This window comes from Lutra lutra, chromosome 1 (genome assembly GCF_902655055.1).
Source record: "Lutra lutra chromosome 1, mLutLut1.2, whole genome shotgun sequence".
Taxonomy (NCBI): Eukaryota; Metazoa; Chordata; class Mammalia; order Carnivora; family Mustelidae; genus Lutra; species Lutra lutra.
Genome location: NC_062278.1, coordinates 69,885,321 through 69,908,703, shown reverse-complemented (window position 1 = coordinate 69,908,703; position 23,383 = coordinate 69,885,321). Strand labels below are relative to the sequence as shown.

General features: G+C 36.1%; 1 protein-coding gene across 3 annotated transcripts in view; it reads left to right on the top strand.

Moving 5' to 3' along the window:
* The window catches only part of XRN1 (5'-3' exoribonuclease 1), a 109,470-nt gene that overhangs the window by 34,792 nt on the left and 51,295 nt on the right, over positions 1-23,383 (top strand). For all 3 annotated transcript variants that reach the window (XM_047726791.1, XM_047726782.1, XM_047726800.1), the window contains 6 exons: positions 3,309-3,478; positions 4,479-4,599; positions 4,695-4,793; positions 8,632-8,735; positions 11,293-11,424; positions 21,503-21,665. In XM_047726791.1, the coding sequence (XP_047582747.1) occupies positions 3,309-3,478; positions 4,479-4,599; positions 4,695-4,793; positions 8,632-8,735; positions 11,293-11,424; positions 21,503-21,665 (789 nt within the window). The remainder of the gene's footprint in view (positions 1-3,308; positions 3,479-4,478; positions 4,600-4,694; positions 4,794-8,631; positions 8,736-11,292; positions 11,425-21,502; positions 21,666-23,383) is intronic.

Here is a 23,383-nt window from a genome sequence, read left to right as displayed (position 1 = left end):
CTGTCAGTCTTGGATCCAGACTTCATTTCAGAAGGGTGCATGACCTTATGTGAGGTAACTTTTCATCTACAGATATTTCCAAGAGATAGCTGACAGCTGAGGAAGGGTTGCAAGCCAGCAGCACTTTCAGCATCTGGGCAAATAAGTCCTTTAGTACTAATGGGAGTCACAACACATTAAAACAGCTATTACATCATTCTACCTTAACATTATGCTGTCTATCCTAAAGATGCTAAAGTGTTCAAGATTATAAGATTATAAAGATGCATACATTCACAGAGCCAAGTAACCCAGAAAATTTTATGTCTATATGTATTTCCTTAAGACGTATTAATTAGTGGGGGAGGGACAGAGGGAGAGAGAGAATCTCAAGCAAACTCCTTATGGAGTGCAGAGCCTAAAAGTAGGGCTCACTCCCACAACCTTGAAATCATTACCTGAGCTGATATCAAGATTTGGATGCTTAACTGACTGAGCCACCCAGGGCCCCCCCCAAAATACATTTTTTTGAAGATTTTATTTATTTACTTGACAGACAGAGATCACAAGTAGGCAGAGAGGCAGGCGGGGGGTTGGGAAGCAGGCTCTCTGCTGAGCAGAGAGCCCGAAGCAAGGCTCAATCCCAGGACCCTGAGATCATGACCCGAGCCGAAGGCAGAGGCTTTAACCCACTGAGCCACCCAGGCACCCCTATTTTTGAAAACTTTTTATATTTTGAATGTGAAGAAGGATTAGACTCAAATTTTGAATGTGACATTGGAGAAGAAAATAGGATGTAAGTAAATACCATTGTCAGTGAACAGTAATTATAGAAATTCAATTTACTATGTATTTCCTGAAAAACGGTTACTGATTTTTTGTATTGATATTTACAATATCAGTAGTATCTTAGAATTAAGAAATTATGGTATAATATAATCTGTTTTATTCTATAATCTTTTCTAGATTTTGCTACTTCTTTCCTCTTTATACCACTTTTTCTGTAAATGTTCTGAAAATGGCATAGATCATTATTGAACTAAAAGTCTAGGAGGCCAGTCTGGAAAATAGTTTATCAGTTTCTAATAGAGTTAAACATACATTTACTATTCAACCCAGCAGTTACACTACTGGATATTTATCCCAGAGAAACGAAAATTATGTCCACACAGGAAAACCTATACACGAAAGTTTAAAGCAGTTTATTTGTAATAATCCCAAACTGGAAAAAATGCAAATGCCCTTAAATGAGTGAGTAGATAAATTGTAGTATATCCATATGGTGGAATATTACTCAGCAATATAAAGAACTATTGATATAAGCAACTTGGATGAAAACAATTTAGTTAAGTGAAAAAAATCAGTGAGTGAAAAATCAGTCTCAGAAGGTTATATATTACATTGTTTCATTTATATAATATTCTTTTTTTAAAAAAAGATTTATTTTATTTATTTATTTGACAGACAGAGATCACAAGTGGGTTAGAGGCAGGCAGAGAGAGAGGAGGAAGCAGGCTCCCCGCAGAGCAGAGAGCCCGATGCGGGGCTCGATCCCAGGACCCTGGGATCATGACCTGAGCTGAAGGCAGTGGCTTTATCCACTGAGCCACCCAGGCGCCCCTCATTTATATAATATTCTTAAAATGATAAAATTACTATGATATAAAACATGGAGTGACTGCTAGGGTTTAAGGTTGGGAATAGGGTATGATTATAAAGGAATAATAAGGAATTTCTTTATGATGTTGTACCAATTCTGTATTCCAGTTTTAGTGGTGGTTAATATGAATCTATACACTTTGATAAAAATTTCATAGCACTGTATACACACAAAATCACATACAAAAACCAGTGAAATCTGAATAAGTATAGTTAATAGTATTGTACTCATGTCAGTGTCCTGGTTTTGATAATTTACTGATGCTACGTGTAGGATATTATTGGGGAAAGCTGGGTGAGAGGTACATGAGAATAATCTGTACTAATTTTGTAAATTCTTATGAATCTTCTTGTTCTTTGCCACTGTTTGTAATGCTATAATAAACTACTTGTGTATTCATGTATTTTTGTTTGTTTATTCAGTCTTAGGTATTGGAAATTTTATTTTTTTAAGATAGATTGCCAAAAGCAGGATTGCTTGGCTAATGGGAATGTATATTTTTATATTTAGTGAATATTCTTTTTCAAAAAGACTAGTCTAATTCAACCAATATTTAGTGCCTACTTCTCTGCCTCTCCAGACCTGAATATTACTGCTTTATTTAATTTTGGCCTTTCTGTTGATGGATGCCATTAAAATATATGTAATTAAATTAATTAAATATATGAGATAATTTGGAGAGGTAAACATTTTCTATACCATGGCAAAATTTGTAAAGTAAGAGATCAGTCCTTTATGAATTATGATAACTATAATAATTGTGGTAAATTCACATTTAAAATTTGATTCTCGGGTGCCCAGGTGGCTCTGTCATTAAGTGTCTGCCTTCGGTTCAGGTCATGATCCCAGGGTCCTGGGATTGAGTCCCGTGTCGGGCTCCATGCACAGTGACAAGAAAGCTGCTTCTCCCTCTCCCACTCTCCCTGCTTGTGTTCCTGCTCTCACTCTTTCTCTCTATCAAATAAATAAATAAAATCTTAAAAAAAATAAAATTTGATTCTCTGCTGTTTTTTTTAAAGATTTTATTTATTTGAGAGAGAGTGAGCAAGAGAGAAAGCACAAGCTAGGGGGAGGGGCAGAGAGAGAAGCAGACTCCCCGCTGATCAGGGAGCCCAACCTCAAACCCAGGACAATGGGATGATGACATGAGCCGAAGGCAGATGCCTAACCAACTGAGTCACCCAAGCACCTCTGTTCTCTGCTGTTCTTATTCATGGTTAGTTCCTATTGTTGGAATAATAGGTTCAGAATAATTTGTAGTGGCAAACAATATTCTAGGGGCCTTTGAAACAGTTTTTCATATAATAAAATGGAAAAGAATTCCATTAGTTAAGATTTTTATTTTTCAAGAACACAAATAATGATTCTGCATACTGAGGGAAAAGATCTATTCTGTATGTTGAGATTATAGAAATTTTATACTTTTTTTTTTTAAGATTTTATTTATTTATTTGACAGACAGAGATCACAAGTAGGCAGTGAGTAGAGAGGCAGGCAGAGAGAGAGGGGAGGAAGCAGGCTCCCTGCCAAGCAGAGAGCCCGATGCGGGGCTCGATCCTAGGTCCCTGGGATCATGACCTGAGCCGAAGGCAGAGGCTTTAACCCACTGAGCCACCCAGGCGCCAGAAATTTTATACTTTTAACTCTTCTCTTCAATCTTTTAATGCAGAAGCGATTGTTGGAAGCCATGGAAACATGTAACCACTCCCTCAAAAAGGAAGAAAGGAAAAGAAACCAACATAGTGAGTGCCTAATGTGCTGGTATGATAGAGACACAGAGTTCACCTACCCCTCACCATGGCCAGAAAAGTTCCCTGCCATAGAACATTGTTGCACAAGGTAATGTTATTTGGTAATTTTTCAACTATAGCAAAGAGCTCCCTTTGGGGGCATTGAGGGGGAAGCTTTTGAGTATCTACTTGGAGAATTAACAAATAATTTTTGATAGTTACAGTCAGTTGCTAATGAGTTATATCCAACTTGCCAGAGACCATAGCATCTCCCTCTCACAGTTATTTCTGTAGTTCTCTGCTGTGGTCAGATTCTGCTTCTCTCTCTCTTTCTCTCTCTCCTGTTAAAGTTGGGTTTTTTGTTTGTTTGTTTTTTAGTTTTTCCTCCCTAGTGTATATCTGTACCGTCCCCACTTTAAGAGGATGTATGAATTCCATTGTCAGTGTCTGCTCCTAGCATTATTTGATGTGCTGTGACTTTGCCTCTTACATTCCTAACCACCCCACCAGAAAGAAGAAAAAAAGAATTAAAAGGGTCCTATAATTTCTTGCTTCAAACCCGTTTCTACTTTCTCTTCCTCATTAAAATGTCCTTGTTTTTTTTCTTTTTTCTCATTTTCCCTGCAAATAATTTACCCAGATGGAACCTAAAATGAACATATCCCAGTTATGCTTTTTCTTTTTTTAATGCAAAGAGAAAGATGGAATAGACATTATAAAATGTTGCTTTTCCATCTGGGTTATAGAACATGGAGGATATGGAGATTTGTAACATGCTTTATATGTTCCTTTACTTCTAAATTAAATATATATATATATATATATGTATATATATATATATGTATATATATATATAGGGGGAGTTTTATTTTAAGTTAATGGTGAAAATGTCCATTCAGTAACCTACACGTGTAGTTGCATCTAGTCAATTATAATAACAGAATATGGGTTGTCCTGCTCCATATTGTCTCTGTCTTGAAAGACAAATTCTCATTCCCTTGCTTAAAAGCAAGGATGACTCTTGCAAAGTAAGTATTCAAGGGAATACTGAAAAACTGATTGCTTGTAGTGTGTGAATTTTGAATTAAATGCCTTGATTTATTTTCTAGGTATAAAATAATATCATTAGATGCTTGGCGTGTAGACATAAGCAAGAACAAAATAACCAGGGTTGACCAGAAGGCGTTGTATTTCTGTGGATTTCCTACCCTGAAACACATCAAACACAAAGTCAGTGGTTGTTTAGTTCAAAATTTTTCCACCTTATTGAATATAACATGATTATGGGGAAAGATTGAAATTAAATTCTCTGAATTCTTTTAAAGTTTTTTTTGAAGAAGAGTGGGGTTCAAGTATTCCAGCAAAGCAGTCGTGGAGAAAACATGATGTTAGAAATCTTAGTGAATACAGAATCAGATGAACTTGTAAGTATTTTCCTTGTTACATATTTATTAGGTGCTTATTATGCATTAAACTGTTCGAGTTGGAATGTGTTTACCAAAGAGGTATAACATGTAATAATTCCAAAAATTCATAGTAAATAAGGATAAAATAAAGAAACATTTACATAAAATTTAAAGGAAATATATAATTATGATGTAATGAGCAAGAAATACTCCATGAATTTTGGAAAGAAGATAAACTGTGTGAGCTGAAGATTAAGTACAAGCTTATAAATGAGACTAGGCTTAAGCTGGGTGCAAAGGAAAAGATTATCACAGAGAGGAGAAAAGTAGGGGAAGGGTATTCTAGTTGAAAGGAATAACATGAGCTGGAAATAAATGTGTGATACATTATCTTATTCTTTTTAACCTTTTTGTATGTCTGAAATTTTTCTTAATACTTTTTCTTTTTTTAGAATAAATGTGATGTATTTGAGGAGAAGGAATAGATAAACCTGACTGAAGCAGAGGACTTGTGTTGGGAAGTAGTAGAAGATAAGGTTGAAAAAACAGATTGAGGCCAGATTATGGAGGACCTTGAATACCAGGCTAAGCAGTTTGGACTTTGTTTTCCCGTAACTGTTACCTTGAAATCGTATTTTCAGAAGGATTAATTTGGTGGCAGTATAATAGACTAAATGGCACAAAAAAGAAATGGAAGAAAATGAAAAAGCCTGCAAGTTAAGAGGTTGTGGTTTAGAAGTGTTAGGTAATAAGGACAAAAACTGAAAGTAGTAATAGATCTAGATGAATAAGACTGTTAAAATTGACAAGTTTCATCATTCGTTCAAACATAGAGGATGAAAAGAGGAAGAAAATACTAAATATGACTGAGATGTCAAGCCTAGTTAACTAGTAAATAGTTGTTGTTTATTGGAATAAGGAAGTTAAAGTGGGAAAGTCTCTGGCTTGAGGGGATTAATGATAAGTAATGATGGAATTTTAAGGTGATGCCAGGGTGTCTAACTGGCGCTGCCCTGCCAGACTTTCTCAACAAGAGTTCCGTAAGAGATTTAAGCCCTAACGCCCTAAGTCATCCATTTGAATGTAGTAGATTAATTTTCTGTACATTTAGAGTGGGACTATTGTGTACCATCTTTTGGAGAATTGAAAAAAATAGTCAAATTATTTTTTGTGTTCTGTGGTTCAGATGAAGAACCTCAGTGGAGAAAGTCTGCTTATACACAATACCTGGAGCTAGAGCTTGGAAGGAGGTAGGGCTATATGAGTCATTTACAAGGAGTGATGGCTGAGGGCTTAGGGCTCATTTTCCTGAAGAAAATGGACTCTGAGGGGCGCCTGGGTGGCTCAGTCATTAAGCGTCTGCCTTCAGCTCAGGTCACGATCCCAGCATCCTGGGATCGAGTCCCACATCGGGCTCCCTGCTCAGCAGGGAGCCTGCTTCTCCCTTCCTCTCCCTCTGCCACTCCCCCTGCTTGTGCTCTCTCTCCAGCTTCCTCTCACTCTCAAATAAATAAATAAAATCTTAAAAAAAAAAAAAAAGAAAATGGACTCTGAGAGTTCAAATCTCAACATGAAGAAATACCCATAGTTAAAAGGGTGGAAAAGGAACCAGTGAAATTGACTATAGTGTTCAGAGGTGAGAAAATGATTTCCAAGTTAAGTAATACCACAGAAGCATGGAGTAGATACTACATGTAGTGCAAGAATAAAAACTGAAACAAGGTCTGTGAATTTGTCCTTCAGGGATCATTATTGGCCTTTGAGGATTTAGGCTTAGTCTGAGGATTAATTTGAGAAATGACAACTTTTCCTTCAAAAACTAAAGGAAAATGAGAGAAGAAATACATGTGTAGAAGGGAAAAGGATAATTATGGGTTCCTTGTTCTAATGTTGAAACTTGTTTTATTTATCAGAATAGTCATTCTTTTGCTTTATATGTTAGACATATAATTAGATATTTAATTAGACATTAAGAAATGTCTAATTAAAAGTTGCTGCAAAAAGTCTAAAAATAGTCATCTGTAATTGTTAAAGAAATATTTGCTAGGGGGACCTGGGTGGCTTAGTGGGTTAAGCTGCTGCCTTCGGCTTGGGTCATGATCTCAGGGTCCTGAGATCGAGCCCCGCATTGGTCTCTCAGCTCAGCAGGGAGCCTGCTTCCCCCTCTCTTTCTCCCTGCCTCTCTGCCTACTCATGATCTCTCTCTCTGTCAAATAAATAAATAAAATCTTCAAAAAAAATTGCTAATAATGATTAAGCATAATAAACAGAAAAGAACTGAATGAAAATTTGTATTTAAATTTCAGTTGCTACTACAAAGTTGTTGTAAACAAACTAGAATTTTTACCTAAGATATTTCATATAGAATATTTATGCAGGGGACGCCTGGGTGGCTCAGTTGGTTAAGCGGCTGCCTTCGGCTCAGGTCATGATCCCAGCGTCTTGGGATCGAGTCCCACATCGGGCTCCTTGCTCGTCAGGGAGCCTGCTTCCCCCTCTGCCTCTGTCTGCCTCTCTGTCTGCCTGTGCTCACTCGCTCTCTCTCCCTCTGTCCCTGACAAATAAATAAATAAAATCTTTAAATATATATATATATATATATATATATATATATATATATATATATATATAAAAGAATATTTATACAGCATTTTACAGTTTACAAAAGATTTTGTATGTATTATTTTATCACCAAATAAACATTGTGAGGTAGATGTTATTTCTTATTCTCATATAAGAAAACTCTGCCTCAGTGGGATTTAAATGATTTGCCTACGATTCTATAGCTGGAAAGACATAGAACTCAACTTTGGACCCATGATTCCTAATTTTAAGACTAGGGTTCTTATTTCATTATACCAACTACAAACTGAAATGAAGTCAGATTTCTTAGATTCTGTTATCTGATTATTTGATATGAAACAATGAATAATAGCCCTTTTCTAGACATTTCTGCTATTCTTACCACCTTTCTCAGTTTCCATCAGAAAAATAACAATGAGAATAATAGGATCATAGAATTTTACAACTGGGTAGAATTTTGTAAAGCATCTATTCAAAATCATTAATTCTACAAATTAAGAAACTTAAATGGAGTTAGCAGCAGAACTAAGAACCTAGGTTTCTTGCTAAACATTATTTATAGTAATGTTGGCTATTGTTACGGACAGTAATACATTATACGTCGGTGCTCTTCAGTTTAATTTCACTGGAACCTATTTTTTCACCAAGTAATTTCATTCAGGATTAAAGTCAGTGGGCCATCCTTTACTAATAAGTGCCATTGCTGTTGAGAAAATGAGAAGGAGGCAAGCTTCCTGGTGTCATAATGTTTATACTGTAGAACAGTACTTTAAGTTGGTCATAGTGCCTCTCTAATAAGAAGGGATTGGGAGCGGGGAAGGTAAACTTGGTCAACTTTAATAGATTCATACTAAAATAAAGGGTTAAAGAAAGGCAGATGGGTAAAAACAAGTGAAATATATTTTTTTAAATAAAGGAAAGGGGAAAAAAAATTAAGACTCCAACCAGAAATCCTGGGAAACATACTAAAAAGAAAAAGAGTAGTTAGCAATAAAGATACAACTTAAAGAAGACAAATTAGGAAAACTAACTGAATTCAAGTGGGTGGAGTAATTAGTTGGAGAGTAAAGTTGAAAAGAGGAGGAACTGTAGGAAATAAATGGCTTGAGTAAGCAAATGGTATTTTATATCTGTCTTAATTATTAAGGTGAGGTTTTTATTGATTTTAAAGACCTTTGTAAACACAAGCCAGGTTTTAATTATTTAATTTTGCCTTTGTACACTTACCTCTCGGACCTGAAATATGAGTGAACTTTTCTGCTTTTACTTTAAGTGTGTAGAAAATATAGCTTCATCCGTGCTTGGAAAGTCTGTCTTTGTTAATTGGCCTCATCTTGAAGAAGCTAGAGTTGTTGGTATATCAGATGGAGAAACTAAGTAAGTAAGATTTGATGTATATTTTTAAAATTTATATTTGTTTTGCTTACTTGATGGCTTTTAATGATACTTTTTAAAACTGAAAGAATTACAAAAAAAACTGATAGAATGACTGTAAAAATATTTACACTCTGTAGTGAAAATGAAAGTCTTTTAATCACATCATTCAATGTTCAACCATAGTACCTCACTGAGATATTTTAAATGCATTTATCTTTTCCCTTTTGCTTTCTTTTCCTTTTAATTATCTGAAAGCCCTGAATCCTAATTTTTTGCTAGCAGCTATTGTTTAGCAAATATATTTCTCTTTCTGACAAGAATGAATAGCATATATAACCTGACCTTCCATGCCCCTCCCAGATTTCATTTAAATAATACATCAATTTTTAAAAGTACATAGCTTCAATTTAAGAAATAGTTTCTTATTTTATTTCAGCTCATGATGATTTTGTCAATGATTATTTAGACAATTTATTCTTTGTCATTTTGTATCTTTAATTTATGTAAATTTAGTCTGATTGTTATTTTTCATGTGTCTAGAACCTTTAAAGGTAATTTTTTCAGAGAAAATGTTGCATTTTCTCTGATGTAATGAGCCATTACATATCCAAAAGATCATTTTTGTTTTCCTCACACATAGGTTTAGAATTTTAGAGGCCCAGTCCTTTTTCCTTAGTTTTCTGCGAGCATACTTCTGTTGTGTTCTGTCATAAAATTTTGTTGATAAGAGATCAGTCCCATTATGATTTTTTTTCTTCTGTGGGTATCTGCTTTTGTTGAGGAGCTCTTGAGAAATCTTGAGGGTTCTTTTCTTTTTTAATCATCAGAATGCAGTTCCCCTCCCTTTTTAATGAAGTTCCATTTATCAGTTTTTTCTTTTACAGATCATGCTTTTGGTATAAGAACTTTGCCTAGCCCGAGGTCCCATACCTTTTCTCTATATTTTCTTCAAAAAGTTTTATAATTTTACCTCATCCTTTTACATTTAAATCCATGACCCATTATGAATTAATTTTTGTATTAGGTATGAGGTTTAGGTCAAGGTTCATATATTTGCCTATGAATGAATGTTCAGTTGTTCCAGCCCCATTTGTTGAAAAGGCTATTCTTCCTCCATTAGATTGCCTTTACACCTTTGTCAAAAATCAGTTGAGCATACTTGTGTGGGTCTATTTCTGAGTTTTCCATTTTGTTGCATTTATCTGTATGTCCATTTTTATGCCAGTACCACACTGTCTTCTTACTGTAGCTATATATGTCTCAATCTTAGGTATAAATCTAACAAATTACATGCAGGATCTGTATGCTAAAAAAAAGCAAACCACTGGGGAAAGAAATCAAAAATTGAAATAAATGGTGAGATAAATGGAGATCCATTTGGATCAAAAGACTCAACATAGTAAAGATACCAAATCTCCCCAAATTAATTTGTAGGCTTAAAGTACTCCTACCAAAATCTCTCCCAGATTTTATGGATGCAGAACAATGTATTCTAAAATTTATATGGAAAGGCAAAGAACAAAAATAATTAAAACAATTTTGAAAAATAAAAATAAGGCAGAAGGAATTGCTCCACCTAAGTATTTAAATTATTTTGGAGCAACTATAGATGATACTATGTTTTAAATTTTGGTTTTCCCAGCTAGTATCTAGAAATACAGTTGATTTCTGTATGTTGATTTTATATCCTGGGATCTGGCAAACTAAGTTTACTTCCCTGCCTCTTTTCTTGAAGAGTCCAGGCCAGTTATTTTGTATAATTCTGGATTTACCGGATTGTCTCTGCTTAGTATCATTTAACTTGGTCCTCCATCCCACATATTTCCTGCTAACTGGAATTTAGGTATAATGGTTTAATGAGAATCAAGTTAAAATTTTTAGCAAATATACTTTATTGAATTTGAGAGTATTTTTAATTCTTTAAAAATTTATATTTTAGGGGCACCTGGGTGGCTCAGTGGGTTAAAGCCTCTGCCTTCGGCTCAGGTCATGATCCCAGGGTTTTGGGATCAAGCCCTGCATTGGGCTCTCTGCTCAGCAGGGAGCCTGCTTCCCTTCCTCTCTCTGCCTGCCTCTCTGTCTACTTGTGATCTCTCTCTCTGTGTCAAAATAAATAATAAAAAATTTAAAAATTTTTATATTTTATTGTATATTTAGTTTTTTCACAGAAAATAAAATTTTTATATTTGAAATTTTTTACAAGTCTTTGTTCTAAAATTTCATGTTACAGTTTTAAAAAAGGATGTTGGGGGACACCTGGGTGGCTCAGTGGGTTAAGCCTCTGCCTTCAGCTCAGGTCATGATCCCAGAGTCCTGGGATCAAGCCCCGCATTGGGCTCTCTGCTCAGCGGGGGGCCTGCTTCCCTTCCTCTCTCTCTCCCTGCCTCTCTGTTCACTTGTGATCTCCCTCTGTCCATTAAAAAAAAAAAAAGGATGTCTGGTGTTTTGCTGTTACATCATGTAGAAACCTTTTCACTTTGAGGACTTATGCTGCTAGAACCTTATTAAACCATAAATTTGGGGGTAATATAATTTTAAATTTATTTTAATTTTTAAGATTTTACTTGGAAGAACCTCCAGGAACACAGAAGCTTTATTTGGGAAGAACTGCCCCACCATCTAAAGTGGTCCATCTTGGAGACAAAGAGCAATCTAACTGGACAAAAGAAGTACAAGGAATTTCAGAATAGTGAGTGTCAAAATGTATTTAATGTCATAGAACTAGAATGTGATCTAATGTACTTGTTCTCTAGTTATTTCCTACTTAACATAGTAATCACTATGAATACTGACTACATCTTCATTTTATGTTCTAAAGAAAACAACAATCCTAGTTTAAAATAATACCTGGTTAGCAGCAGTGATAGCTTTGCCCAGTTTGTCACTAAAATACTTCATGATGTACAAAGAAAGAAAAGATACAATCACATAATACTAGGAATAACAGTTAATAATAGTTAATAGGTTGCCACTGAATTTCTTGGCCACATGTAAGTAAGGAAAATAGGAAGGAAAATTTTCCTTTGTTCCTCACCCTCACTCTCTGATCACTTTCCTACCTTCTCTACATCTAAGTCCGTTATGCCCCTGAATTCAGAAATGCAGGGTCTGTAACCAGCCAAGTAACTAAGAAGCTGGCCCTCCTACATGTTCCCACCATGACTTCTCTTTCTTCATCCAAATACTAGAATTCTCCAAACCAAAACAGGATAATAGATATTGGCAATGGCACATGAAATTGTGTTGTAAATGTATATCCATCTCCCTTCCTGTTAAAACTAATAACATCCATTGGTAAATGGGAATTTAAGGAGATGCCTCTTATACAATTTTGGAGTTAATAACAGGCTATAATATCCTTATTCAAAAATGAGTAAACAGGGAAAATATAAAGAGACCATAAAAAACCTTCCAGCATGGGGTGCCTGGGAGGCACAGTCAGTTAGGCATCCAACTCTTGGTTTCAGCTCAGGTCGTGATCTCAGGGTTGTGAGTTCAAGCTTGCATCAGGCTCTGTGCCCACCCAGCATGGAGGCTACTGGAGATTCTCTCTCTCCCTCTCCCCTTGCTCACATGTGTGCGCTCTCTTTCTCTCTTTCTCTCTCTCTCTCCCTCTCAAATAAATAAATCTTTAAAAAAAAAAACACAAAAACCCATCTAGCATAAAACAAGGAGATAAACAGCTCTTTGGAGGTAGAGCTGTTTTTTGCCTTCTGAGAGTATAAATTAAATACCCCTGTCATATAGTTCATACTATACTGAATTTTATTTTATAGTTCATAAATAAAAATCACAATAATAAATTTATTTGTGTGATTACTTTAATGACCATTTCCTTAGATAGTAAGCTCCATAAGGGTAGGGAAGATATCTACTTTTGTTAACACTCTGTCCTCATTCTTTGGCTAATGCTAAAGCAGCCTTTGTTTAAATGAACAGAGATTGTTTTGTTTGACTCCTTTGATTGACAAGAAACTCCATTCAGAACACTACAAGAGTTTAGACATTTGTTCATGTGTTCAACAATTATTGATACTTGCTAGGTTTAGTGGTTGGCACTGTAGATACCATAAAGAATAAAATCACATAGTCCCTATGCTCATGAAACTTACGGCTGGTAGATGAAAATTGGGCATTAATGTCTTGTGTGAATTTTTTTTTAAGATTGATTTATTTGGAAGAGAGAGAGAGCACATACATGAGTGGGGGAAGGGGCAGAGGAAGAGAATATCCAAGCAGACTCCAGCTAAGCCTGGAGCCCAATGCAGGGCTCAGTCTCAGGAGCTGTGAGATCAGGACCTGAGCCAAATTCAAGAAGCCACTTAACTGAGCCACCAAGGTGCCCCATCTTGTGTCAATTTTTGATCAAACTATAATTATGATAATTACTTTGAAGAAGTAGTGCTCTGAGACCATGTAATAGAGGAGTTTGACTTAGCTAAGGAGCCATTTGCCTTAGTTAGAGAAAATTTACCAAAGGAAAGTGTTGATGAAACTGGTTATCTGAATGTGGGGTAGGAGTTAGGCAAAGAATGAAAAGGGAGCATGTTTCAGGATGAGAAAAAGATACATATAAAGTTCCTATGGCAAGTGGAAAAGTAGCATGTATAACCTTAATGATAATGGCCAATGTGGCTGGAGTGTTGGAACCAAAAAGGAACCCTAATGAGGAAGATGAGGCAACAAAGGGAAAAAAAACAAGGCAATCTGAGAGGTAGAAGAACAGCCAGGGAAGTGTTACATTATGCAAATTTTAAAAAAAAAGAGTGTTTGAAGAATAAGGGAATAAGTCATGTCAAATATTATGAAGAAGATTAATAAACGAGCTGTTTTGTTTGAACAGTGGGGCTGCAAGCTGGACTAGTATGGGTGGAAGAATGATTGAGAGTAACAGAAATGGAGACATAATAGGAGTAAACAATTTCAAAAACTTCAGTTGTGAAGTAAACCAAAAGCTCTTGACTCCTTGTTCTATCGGTTCTTCCCATATGGATGGACTTGAACTTCTTGATCGCCGCAAAGAGCAGAGATAATAATCAAGGCAGCAGACTGCTGAAGTTGATGGCAATGTGTGTTGGTTCATACAAAAGAATGATTTTTAGTGCCTGCCTGTTCAGGATCTCTGGTTAACCAAATAGGGTAGACGAGGCTGTGTGGATTCATAAATACTTAGGTGTATTTATTCTGGTTACCATTTTCTTAGACTGCTTTTTTTTTTTTTTACCACCATATTCCTCTCTCATATCACCTCACATTTTGTCCCCTCTTCCCACACCTCCCCAGCACTTCTATAATCTGTCTTGTAAGGTGAAATTCATACAGCCAGTGGTACTCTGCCCCTGAGGGTCTATCTTACTTACTTGTGATTTTGCACATTATATCAACATGAGGATCTCATGGCTCTAATATTAAGAGTAATGCTTGCACAGACCATCCTTAACTCTAAAACTTCTACACAAGAATGTAGAACCCATTACTTATTTCACTTATCTCCATATATCTTACTAACCAAGACTTGTTCTCCTAAGTTCAGTACATCCTTTTTTGTGTGAACATAACACATGAAATACTTCGAGGAGTACCAAGTTATGTGACTTTATTTTTAGAAACTCTCTAAGTACATATGACAATATTGGTACCTTTTGTATTCCTGTGTAGCAGATTTCCTTTCTAATGAAAACTACCATTAAGACATAGCTAAAGAAAAGCGCCTGGGTGACTCAGTGGGTTAAGCCTCTGCCTTCGGCTCAGGTTGTGGTCTCAGGGTCCTGGGATTGAGCCTCGTGTCAGGCTCTCTACTTGCAGGAAGCCTGCTTCCGTGCCACCCCCAACCCCTGCTTGCCTCTCTGCCTACTTGTGGTATCTCTCTCTCTGTCAAATAAATAAATAAAATCTTTAAAAAAAAAAAGGACTTAGCTGAAGAAGGATATAGAATTGAATGGACTTGGTGTTTGGTTTATTCAGCGAGATAGGATCATGTGTAAAAATGAGAAGAGAGGTGCAATTTTCAAAAGAAAGAAAACAATGTATTTGAAGATGGAACAAGATAGAGTCTTAAAGAGGAAAAAGGTAGCTCCTCTGTTTTAACAAGATGGTATACAAATACAGGTTGGTATGTGTGTTTGGCATGGAGCAGATGAGAAGCTCTCATTGGTTGCCTTTGTTTTCTTTGTAAAGTGAATATTGAATTCACCTATTTAGAATGGAGGCAGGAAAAGAGAGATTGGTCTTAAATTTGAGTAAAGTAGAGAAGGTTTGAAAATAGTGCTTGGGGGAGTACTTGGCTAGCTCATTCAGAAGAATTTGTATACTCTTGATCTTGAGGTCATGAATTCGAGCCCCATATTGGGTGTAGAGATTACTTACATATATAAATAAACTTAAAAAAAAAAAAAGTCCTTGGAGAAAATGGAAGAGTATCAGTTGATCAGAAGAACGTGGTTGAATCATAGGCAATATTGAGGGCCCTTTTTGAAGTTGAATGACATTAACTTATAATGTAATGATCTGCCCTATCTTTTGGTAGTAGAGCTCTGTTGATCAGTTACAGGCCTAGAAAAAGCAGAAATTAAACAAGCACTGGATTTTGCTAGATGGATATAATGAAAAGACAGAAAGGCAAGGAAGTTAAGGATATTGGCAGGAATGTTACTGAAAAAGTAGACAATGGAATCTAAGTGGGATAGTAGGAGAAGTAAAAAAAGTAGGTTAAGTTAATAGTTTCAGAGAAAGTAGAAGGATCAGTGGATTAGAGATCCCAAATTAAGCTAATCATAAAGTGGTTGAAGGTTGCCTTTGTGGCTCAGTGGGTTAAAGCCTCTGCCTTTGGCTCAGATAATGATTTCAGGGTCCTGGGATTGAGCCCCACATCAGGCTCTCTGCTCAGCAGGGAGCCTACTTCCCCCCCAGCCTCTCTGCCTGCCTCTCTGCCTACTTGTGATCTCTATCTGTCAAACAAAATTTTAAAAAAATCATAAAGTGGGTTGAACAAGCAAGTTAGCTGGAAAAATTTTTAGACAATAAGATGTTGGGATTAATGATTTTGGAGGTACATCTATTATGGGTGATGTCATGACCCAAGTCATAGCTATAGGACTAGATGGCTGAAGTGGAATGGAAAAGGTTATTGGTGGTAAGAAGATAGTGAAACTAAATTCCTGTGGTGTTAGGTAGGTTATATATGTAAACTCTGAGAGCATTCTGGATGATAGTGGGCATAAGGATAGAATGGAAAAGAGCAGAGTAGTTTACTATGAGGGATTTGAATGTCACAGTAGGTTGTAAGGAGAACACCCTATCCTAGCCCATATATAGTATGAAAACAAATGGCTACTCCTTAAGAGAGCTACACGGAGAACTGATGATACTTCGGTTAAACAGGTTGCTATTGAGGATATAATAGAGTGAAAAGGATTGGGAATTGGAGAAAAGACTGAAAGAAAGACATAAGAAAGTACTTTTTGGGTTGCTATGAAGAAGATGATGCATTTAGAAGATAATTTGGAGAAAAGTTCCAAAACCTTGTACCTCAAACAAGCAAGAGATGAATCAACCCCAAAAAATGTGGTTACCAAATCATTGGTGATAAACGCTAGTTTATTAATAAATTATTAAAATACAGAATTATTTTTTAAGTACTAACTCACATTTTACATAAGAGAAAGTTAAAGTATAGTTTTGTTTATACTTTAGAAAAGAAGAGATATGTTAAGTATTTTTAAAAATTTAATGCCCCACATCAGTTCTTAACCCTTGGAATCTGCATTAGAGAGACAAGCCCTAAAACATCTGGCTTTGAAAACCAGTGGGGCTTGTGACCAGGAGAAAGAGAGCTGTAGGAAATGGAGATTGTGCTCTTAAAGAGTTCCCACATGGACTCAATTATCCCAGGACTCAGGTAGGGTAAAAGCTGAAATCTGTAAACTGCCTAGACCATATGGGAAGGACATTGATTTGCTAACCTTAGGTAACTATTGGAGGAACAGGGGCCTATTGGAATTCTTTTCAGGGACTGAGGCATTGATATGTGCCATTTTTGCATTCTTTTTCTACCTTGCAAGTGCCAAAGTTGGCAGGTGCCATTTTTGTTTAGTAAAACAACACTATACAGCCTATATCGTAAAATAACACTAATGTTGTATGCCCAAGTGTACTTCAGTTAAAAAAGAGAGAAAGAATACAGACTAGAGGCACCTGGCTAGTCAATAGAATACATGACTCTAATCTCAAGGTCATGAGTTCAAGCCCCACATTGGGAGTAAAGTTTACTTAAAAATAAATAAAAATAAATAAATAAACACAGGTGTTTAAAAAGAGAGAAGGAGAATACTGACCACAACACTGACCCCAAAGCAATAAAAGTGTAAAGTAAAAGCTAAAGTAAATAGAGAGGGATGCCTGGGTGGCTCAGTCCATTAAGCCTCTGACTCCATTTTGGCTCAGGTTGTGATCTCGGGGTCCTGGGATCTAGCCCCAGGTCAGGCTCTACACTCAGCCGGGAGGCTGCTTGAGGATTTCCCTCTCCCTTTGCCCTTATCCCTTATCCATGTGTGCATTTGCACATACTCTCACTCTCTCAAATAAATAAATTTTTCTTTTAAAAAGTAAATGGAGGAAAGTCTTCCTACCACTTGAAAATTTAAAGCTATTATTCTAAATTACTATTTTAGGTTTTTTTCTAATGGAAAGTTTCTATTGAAGTATACAGAGAAGAGAATATATACAATGCATAAATATTTTACTTGATAGATTTTCGCATGCATAACTAGAATATAAGTCAAGAAACAGAGCCAACAGAAAGGCACCTGGATGGCTCAGTCCTTAAGCATCTGCCTTTGGCTCAGACCTTGATCCCAGGGTCCTGGGATTGAGCCCCACATGGGGCTCCCCAGGAGCCTGCTTCTCCGTCTCCCACTCCCCCTGCTTGTGTTCCCTCTCTTGCTGTGACTCTCTCTGTCAAATAAATAAATAAAATCCTTAAAAAAAAAAAAAATAGAACCAACAGAGAAGTTGTCATAATCCTACAAAGCCCCTTAGGCCCTCTTCCAGCCATTACCATCTATTTCTCCTCTCCTCCAAATGTAACTATTTTGATTTGTAACTCTAGAGATTAGTTTTTCCTATTTCGAACTTTGTAAGAATTGATTCATACAGAATGTATTCTTTTTGAACCTGACCTCTGTTGTTCAGTACTGTGATTCTAATATTCCTATGTTGTTACATATAGTTTAGTTTGTTCATTTTCACTAATGATTACATTACATTGTATGAATATAGTACAATTTATCCATACTTTTGTGGATAGATAGTTGAGTTTGGCGCTTTTAGTGAATACGTATATATGCATTACTGTTAGGTACATAATTAAGAGTGGAATTATTGCTTCATAGGATAATGCTTAAGCTCAGCTTGAGTAGATACTACCAAAAAGATTTACAAAGTGATTGTATCAATTTACATTCTTTTAGAAATTTATAAGAATTTATTTTATCTCTACCTTCAGTACTTATTGTCTCTTCCATTTTAGCCATTATAATATAGTGGTATTTCATTTGGCTTAATTTGCATTTCCCCAATGACAGTAAAAGTTGAGCATCCTTTCATATTTGTTGGTCATTTGAATATGCTCCTTTGTGCAATGCCTGTTCATATATTTTGTCCTTTTTCTGAGTTGATTACCAGTCTTACATTAATTTTGTTTTGTTTTTTAAGATTTATTTACTTATTTATTTTAGAGAGAGCAAGAGCATGAGCACAAGCACAAACATGGGGGAGGGTTGGAGGGAGATGGAGAAACAGACTGCTTGTGCTGAGCAGGAGGCTGACTCAGAGCTCAGTCCCAGGACTTGGGGATTGTGACCTGAGCTGAAGGCAGATGCTTAACCCACTGAGCCGCCCAGGTGCCCCACAGTCTCTTATTTATGATTTTCGTGTGATGTTATTCTCAATTTCAGAGAAAAGCCTTAAATGATTCATTATTAAATATAATGATTGCCATAGAGTTTTTTTTTTTTTTAAGATTTTATTTATTTATTTGACAGAGATCACAAGTAGGCAGAGAAGCAGGCAGAGAGAGAGGAGGAAGCAGGCTCCCTCTGAGCAGAGAGCCCGATGCGGGGCTCGATCCCAGGACTCCGGGATCATGACCCGAGATGAAGGCAGAGGCCCCAACCCACTGAGCCACCCAGGAGCCCCTAGAGTGTTTTTATTTAATCGAAATTCTTTATCAGATAAAGGAAATTTCCTTCTATTCCTAGTTGGTTGAGAGTTTTTATCATTAATTAGTACTGATTTTGTCAGGTTTTTTCCTGCATCAGTCAAAACGACCATATGATTTTTCTTTTAATCTGGTGAATTATGTTGATTGAATTTCAAATATAAATCTATCCCTGAATTCCTAGAGTAAATCCTATTAGACTATGATTAGACTATTAGAGTATTTTCCTTTTTATATGTAATTGGATTAGATTTGTTACATTTGTTTAGAATTTTTGCTTTTATTTTTATGAGAAAGATTAGCAAATAATTTTCCTTTCTTGGGATATCCTTGTCATATTGGTAGCAAGATTACTGGCTAAATAACTTTTGAGTAAAATTAGTAGGTTTTCCCACTGGATTTTTAGAAAATGGTAGCAGAGGGCACCTGGGTGGCTCAGTTAAGTGTCTGCCTTTGGCCTAGGTCATGATCCCAGAGTCCTGGGATTGAGTCCCACATCAGGCTCCTAGCTCAGTAAGGAGACTGTTTCTCCCTCTGCTTGCCACTCCACCTGCTTGTGCTCTCTCTCTCTTTCTTTAACAAATAAATAAATCTTAAAAAAAAATAAAAAAAGAAAGAACGAAAAAGCAGAATGCTCCATTTCAAAATTTGTTGGAAGACTTCTGTTTCTTTTTTCTAAGATGGCGTGACTTATTTCAGACCAAGGCTACCATTGAGAACAACAACATATATATATCAGCTGCTATGGAAAAAATATATATATGTGTGTGTTATATATAATAATGTCATTCATCTATATACTATATCTATAGTATATATTATATAATACATTTATTTATATAAAACACAAATACAGAAATTTAAATTATGATATAATGAGCTGAGCAGATGGTCTGAATAGTAATATAGGGATACTGAAAATTCAGTCAGTGAGGGGTTACTGGGTGGCTTAGTTGAAAAAAAAAAGAAAATTCAATCAGCTAGAAGATGAAGCTGAGGGATTCATTCCCTCAGCACACAGTACAAAAGCATGAAGAGATGAAAAGAGTATAGTCAGAATTTCTAATATTTCTCAAATAGGAGTTCTAGGAAGAGCAAATGGAAAGGAGATAGGAAAATATCCTTGGATGAAGAATAATTTTATCTTTAGATCAGAGGTCAGCAAATTTTTTCTGTAAAGGCTAGATAGTAGATATCTTGGGCTTCGTAGACTTTACAGTGTTTGTCATAACTACTCAACTATGCTATTGTAACACAAAAGCCATCATAGACAGCAAATAAATTGATGACTATGTTTCAGTAAAATTTTATTTACAAGAACTGGAGTCAGTCTAGATTTGTCTCATGACCTTAGTTTGCTGACCTGTACTTGAGATTGAAAAGGCCCTCTGGGGGCACATGGGTGGCTCAGTGGATTAAAGCCTCTGCCTTTGGCTCAGGTCATGATCCCAGAGTCCTGGGATTGAGCCCCACATCAGGCTCTCTGCTCAGCAGGGAGTCTGCTTCCTCCTGCCTCTCTGCCTGCTTGTGATCTCTGTCTGTCAAATAAATAAATAAAATCTTAAAAAAAAAAAAAGAAAGAAAGAAAAGGACCACTGAATGCCCCTGTTAACTAACCTCTTTCTGTCTTTCTGGATTCACCTATTCTGTATGTTTTGCAGAAATGGAATCCTATAGAATAAGTGGCCTTTTGTGTCTAACTTCTTACATTTAACTTATTTTTAGGTTCATATACATTGTAACATATATCAGTACTTCTTTCTTTCGATGGCCAAATATTTTATAGATATACTGCCTTTTGTTCATCCATCTATTGGAGGACTTTTGGGTTCTTTCTGCCTTTTTGCTATTGTGAGTAATGCTGCTATGCACATTCATTTATAAATATTTGTTTGAGTACCTTTCCAGTTTTTGGGTATATACCTAGAAGTGGAATTTGTAGACTTTTTGAAGAACTGCTAAATGGTTTTTCACAGTGAGTGTACCATTTTTGCATTCCCACCAACAACGTACAAGTGTTTCAATTTCTCCACATCTTTTCCAGTACTTGATATTTTCACTTTTTTTTGTTATCCCCATCCTAGTGATTATGACACACAAGAATTTCTTTTTTTTTTTTTTTAAAGATTTTATTTATTTATTTGACAGAGAGAGATCACAAGTAGACGGAGAGGCAGGCAGAGAGAGAGAGAGAGGGAAGCAGGCTTCTTGCTGAGCAGAGAGCCCGATGTGGGACTCAATCCCAGGACCCTGAGATCATGACCTGAGCCGAAGGCAGCGGCTTAACCCACTGAGCCACCCAGGCGCCCCAACACACAAGAATTTCTTAAACAAGTTCTCCTTTAATCACACAGACATTGGGAGAGGTATCCATAGAATAAAAAACTAGTGCAAAAAAACCTTAAGTTAGGTACTCAGAACTGCTAGCATATTTATTTAAATTTTATTTAAACATTTGATTATGAGCTGGTAGTTTGATTATCATCCTAGAATATATACATACTCAACATACTCATACATATCTACGTTTCTTTTTTATTCTTTCTTTTAGCTACCTAAGAAGAAAAGGAATAATAATAAATGAAACATCCGCAGTTGTATATGCTCAGTTACTCACAGGTCGTAAATATCAAATAAATCAAAATGGCGAAGTCCGTCTAGAGAAACAATGGTCGAAACAAGTTCTTCCTTTTGTTTATCAAACTATTGTAAAGGTAAGTCTCCATCAAATCTCAATTGTATCTAAATGTGCACTACTCCCACTGTATAAAGAAAAAACTATATCATATTTAATATTTATTTATAAATAGAAAACTAATGCAGCAATGCATTATGGAGATTATGATTTAATATCATTTGAAAAAACTATATTTATGTATAATTGACTATTTGGTTTCAAAGTGTATAAAATGATTCAGTATTTGTATACACTGCCAAATGATCACCAATATAAGTCTTATTACCATCTATCGCCATACAAAGTTACAGAATTTTTTTCTTATGATGAGAACTTTTAAGATTTACTGTTTTACAGCTTTCAAATACGCAGTACATTATTACTGACTAAAGTCACCATGCTATACGTTACATCCCCATGATTTATTTATTGTGTAACTAATACCCCTTAAGTATTAGTATAACTAGTACCCCTTAAGCCCCTTCATGCATTTTATCCATCTCCCCAAACCCCTTCTGTCTGGCAGCCACCAGTCATTTCTCTGTATCTGTTAGTTGTGTTGTGTTTTATTTGTTTGTTTTGTTTCTTTAAATTGCATATTAACTGAAGTCATGTATTTGTTTTTCTCTCTTACTTCATTAGCATAATACCCTCGTGTCCATCCATGTTGTTGCAAATGGCAAGATCTTCATTATCTTTTATAACTGAGTAATAACCGTGTGTGTGTGTGTGTGTGTGTGTGTGTCTGTGTCTGTGTGTCTGTGTAGAGGGAGAGAGAGAGACCCCATATATACATGGGGGTAGGATGTGCCTGCCAGCTTTAGTAGAGCACACTTGCTAATGCTAGCAGAGTAAAGGAAGAACACAAAAAATGGCACCTGCCAGCACTTCTGTGTCCAGAGAAAGTCCCAACAGTCCCCTGTCCCCGACAGAAACTTTATGATTAGCAAATTAATGTTTTCTCCATATGGTCTAGGCACTTTCAAACCACTGCTTTTACCATGGATCTCAGGGCTAGTAAGTCTGCACACAAGCCCTTTAAAAGCAGAATCTCCATTCCCTACAGCCTTTTGGGTCTCCTAGACATAAGCCCCATTTGTTTTCAAAGCCAGATACTTTGGCAGCCTGTCTTGCCAGTGCAGTTTCCAAGGGTTGGGGTACCTGATACGGAACACAAACCCCTTGCTCCTCAGGAAGGAGATCTCTCCTGATTGTGGGTCTCCACATCAGGGGTGGGGTTTTTGGCGATAGTATGTCTACTTCTCCTACCCAAATCAATCTGTACCTTTTAATCTTTTGTTGTGGAGTTGCTGTTCAACTAGTTTTCAGGTCTCTTTAAGAGGGAACTAATTGTTCCATAGGTAGCTGAAGATTTGGTGTGTCCATGGGAGGAGAGGCATTCAGGATCTTCCTGTGCTGCCATCTTGAACCGTCTTGAACCACCGCAAAAACTGTAGTCTTTGAAAGGGTTGTTATATGCTCACTCTGTGTATGATTAGGAAACTTGTCTTTTTTACTTATTTATTTTTTAAACTTAATCTCTAATGAAAAAGCCTAGCATTAGCTTAACAGCCTACAGTTTTAGATTTTTATTCTCCAAAAAATGTTTGCCTGAAATAAATTAGTAAATAAATAAATAAAAGTATTTGCTTTTGTATTGGTAATTTTGGGTGTGATAACAAGACAAAAATTTTTTTAAAGATTTATTTATTTATTTATTAGACAGAGAGAGACACAGTGAGAGAGGGAACACAA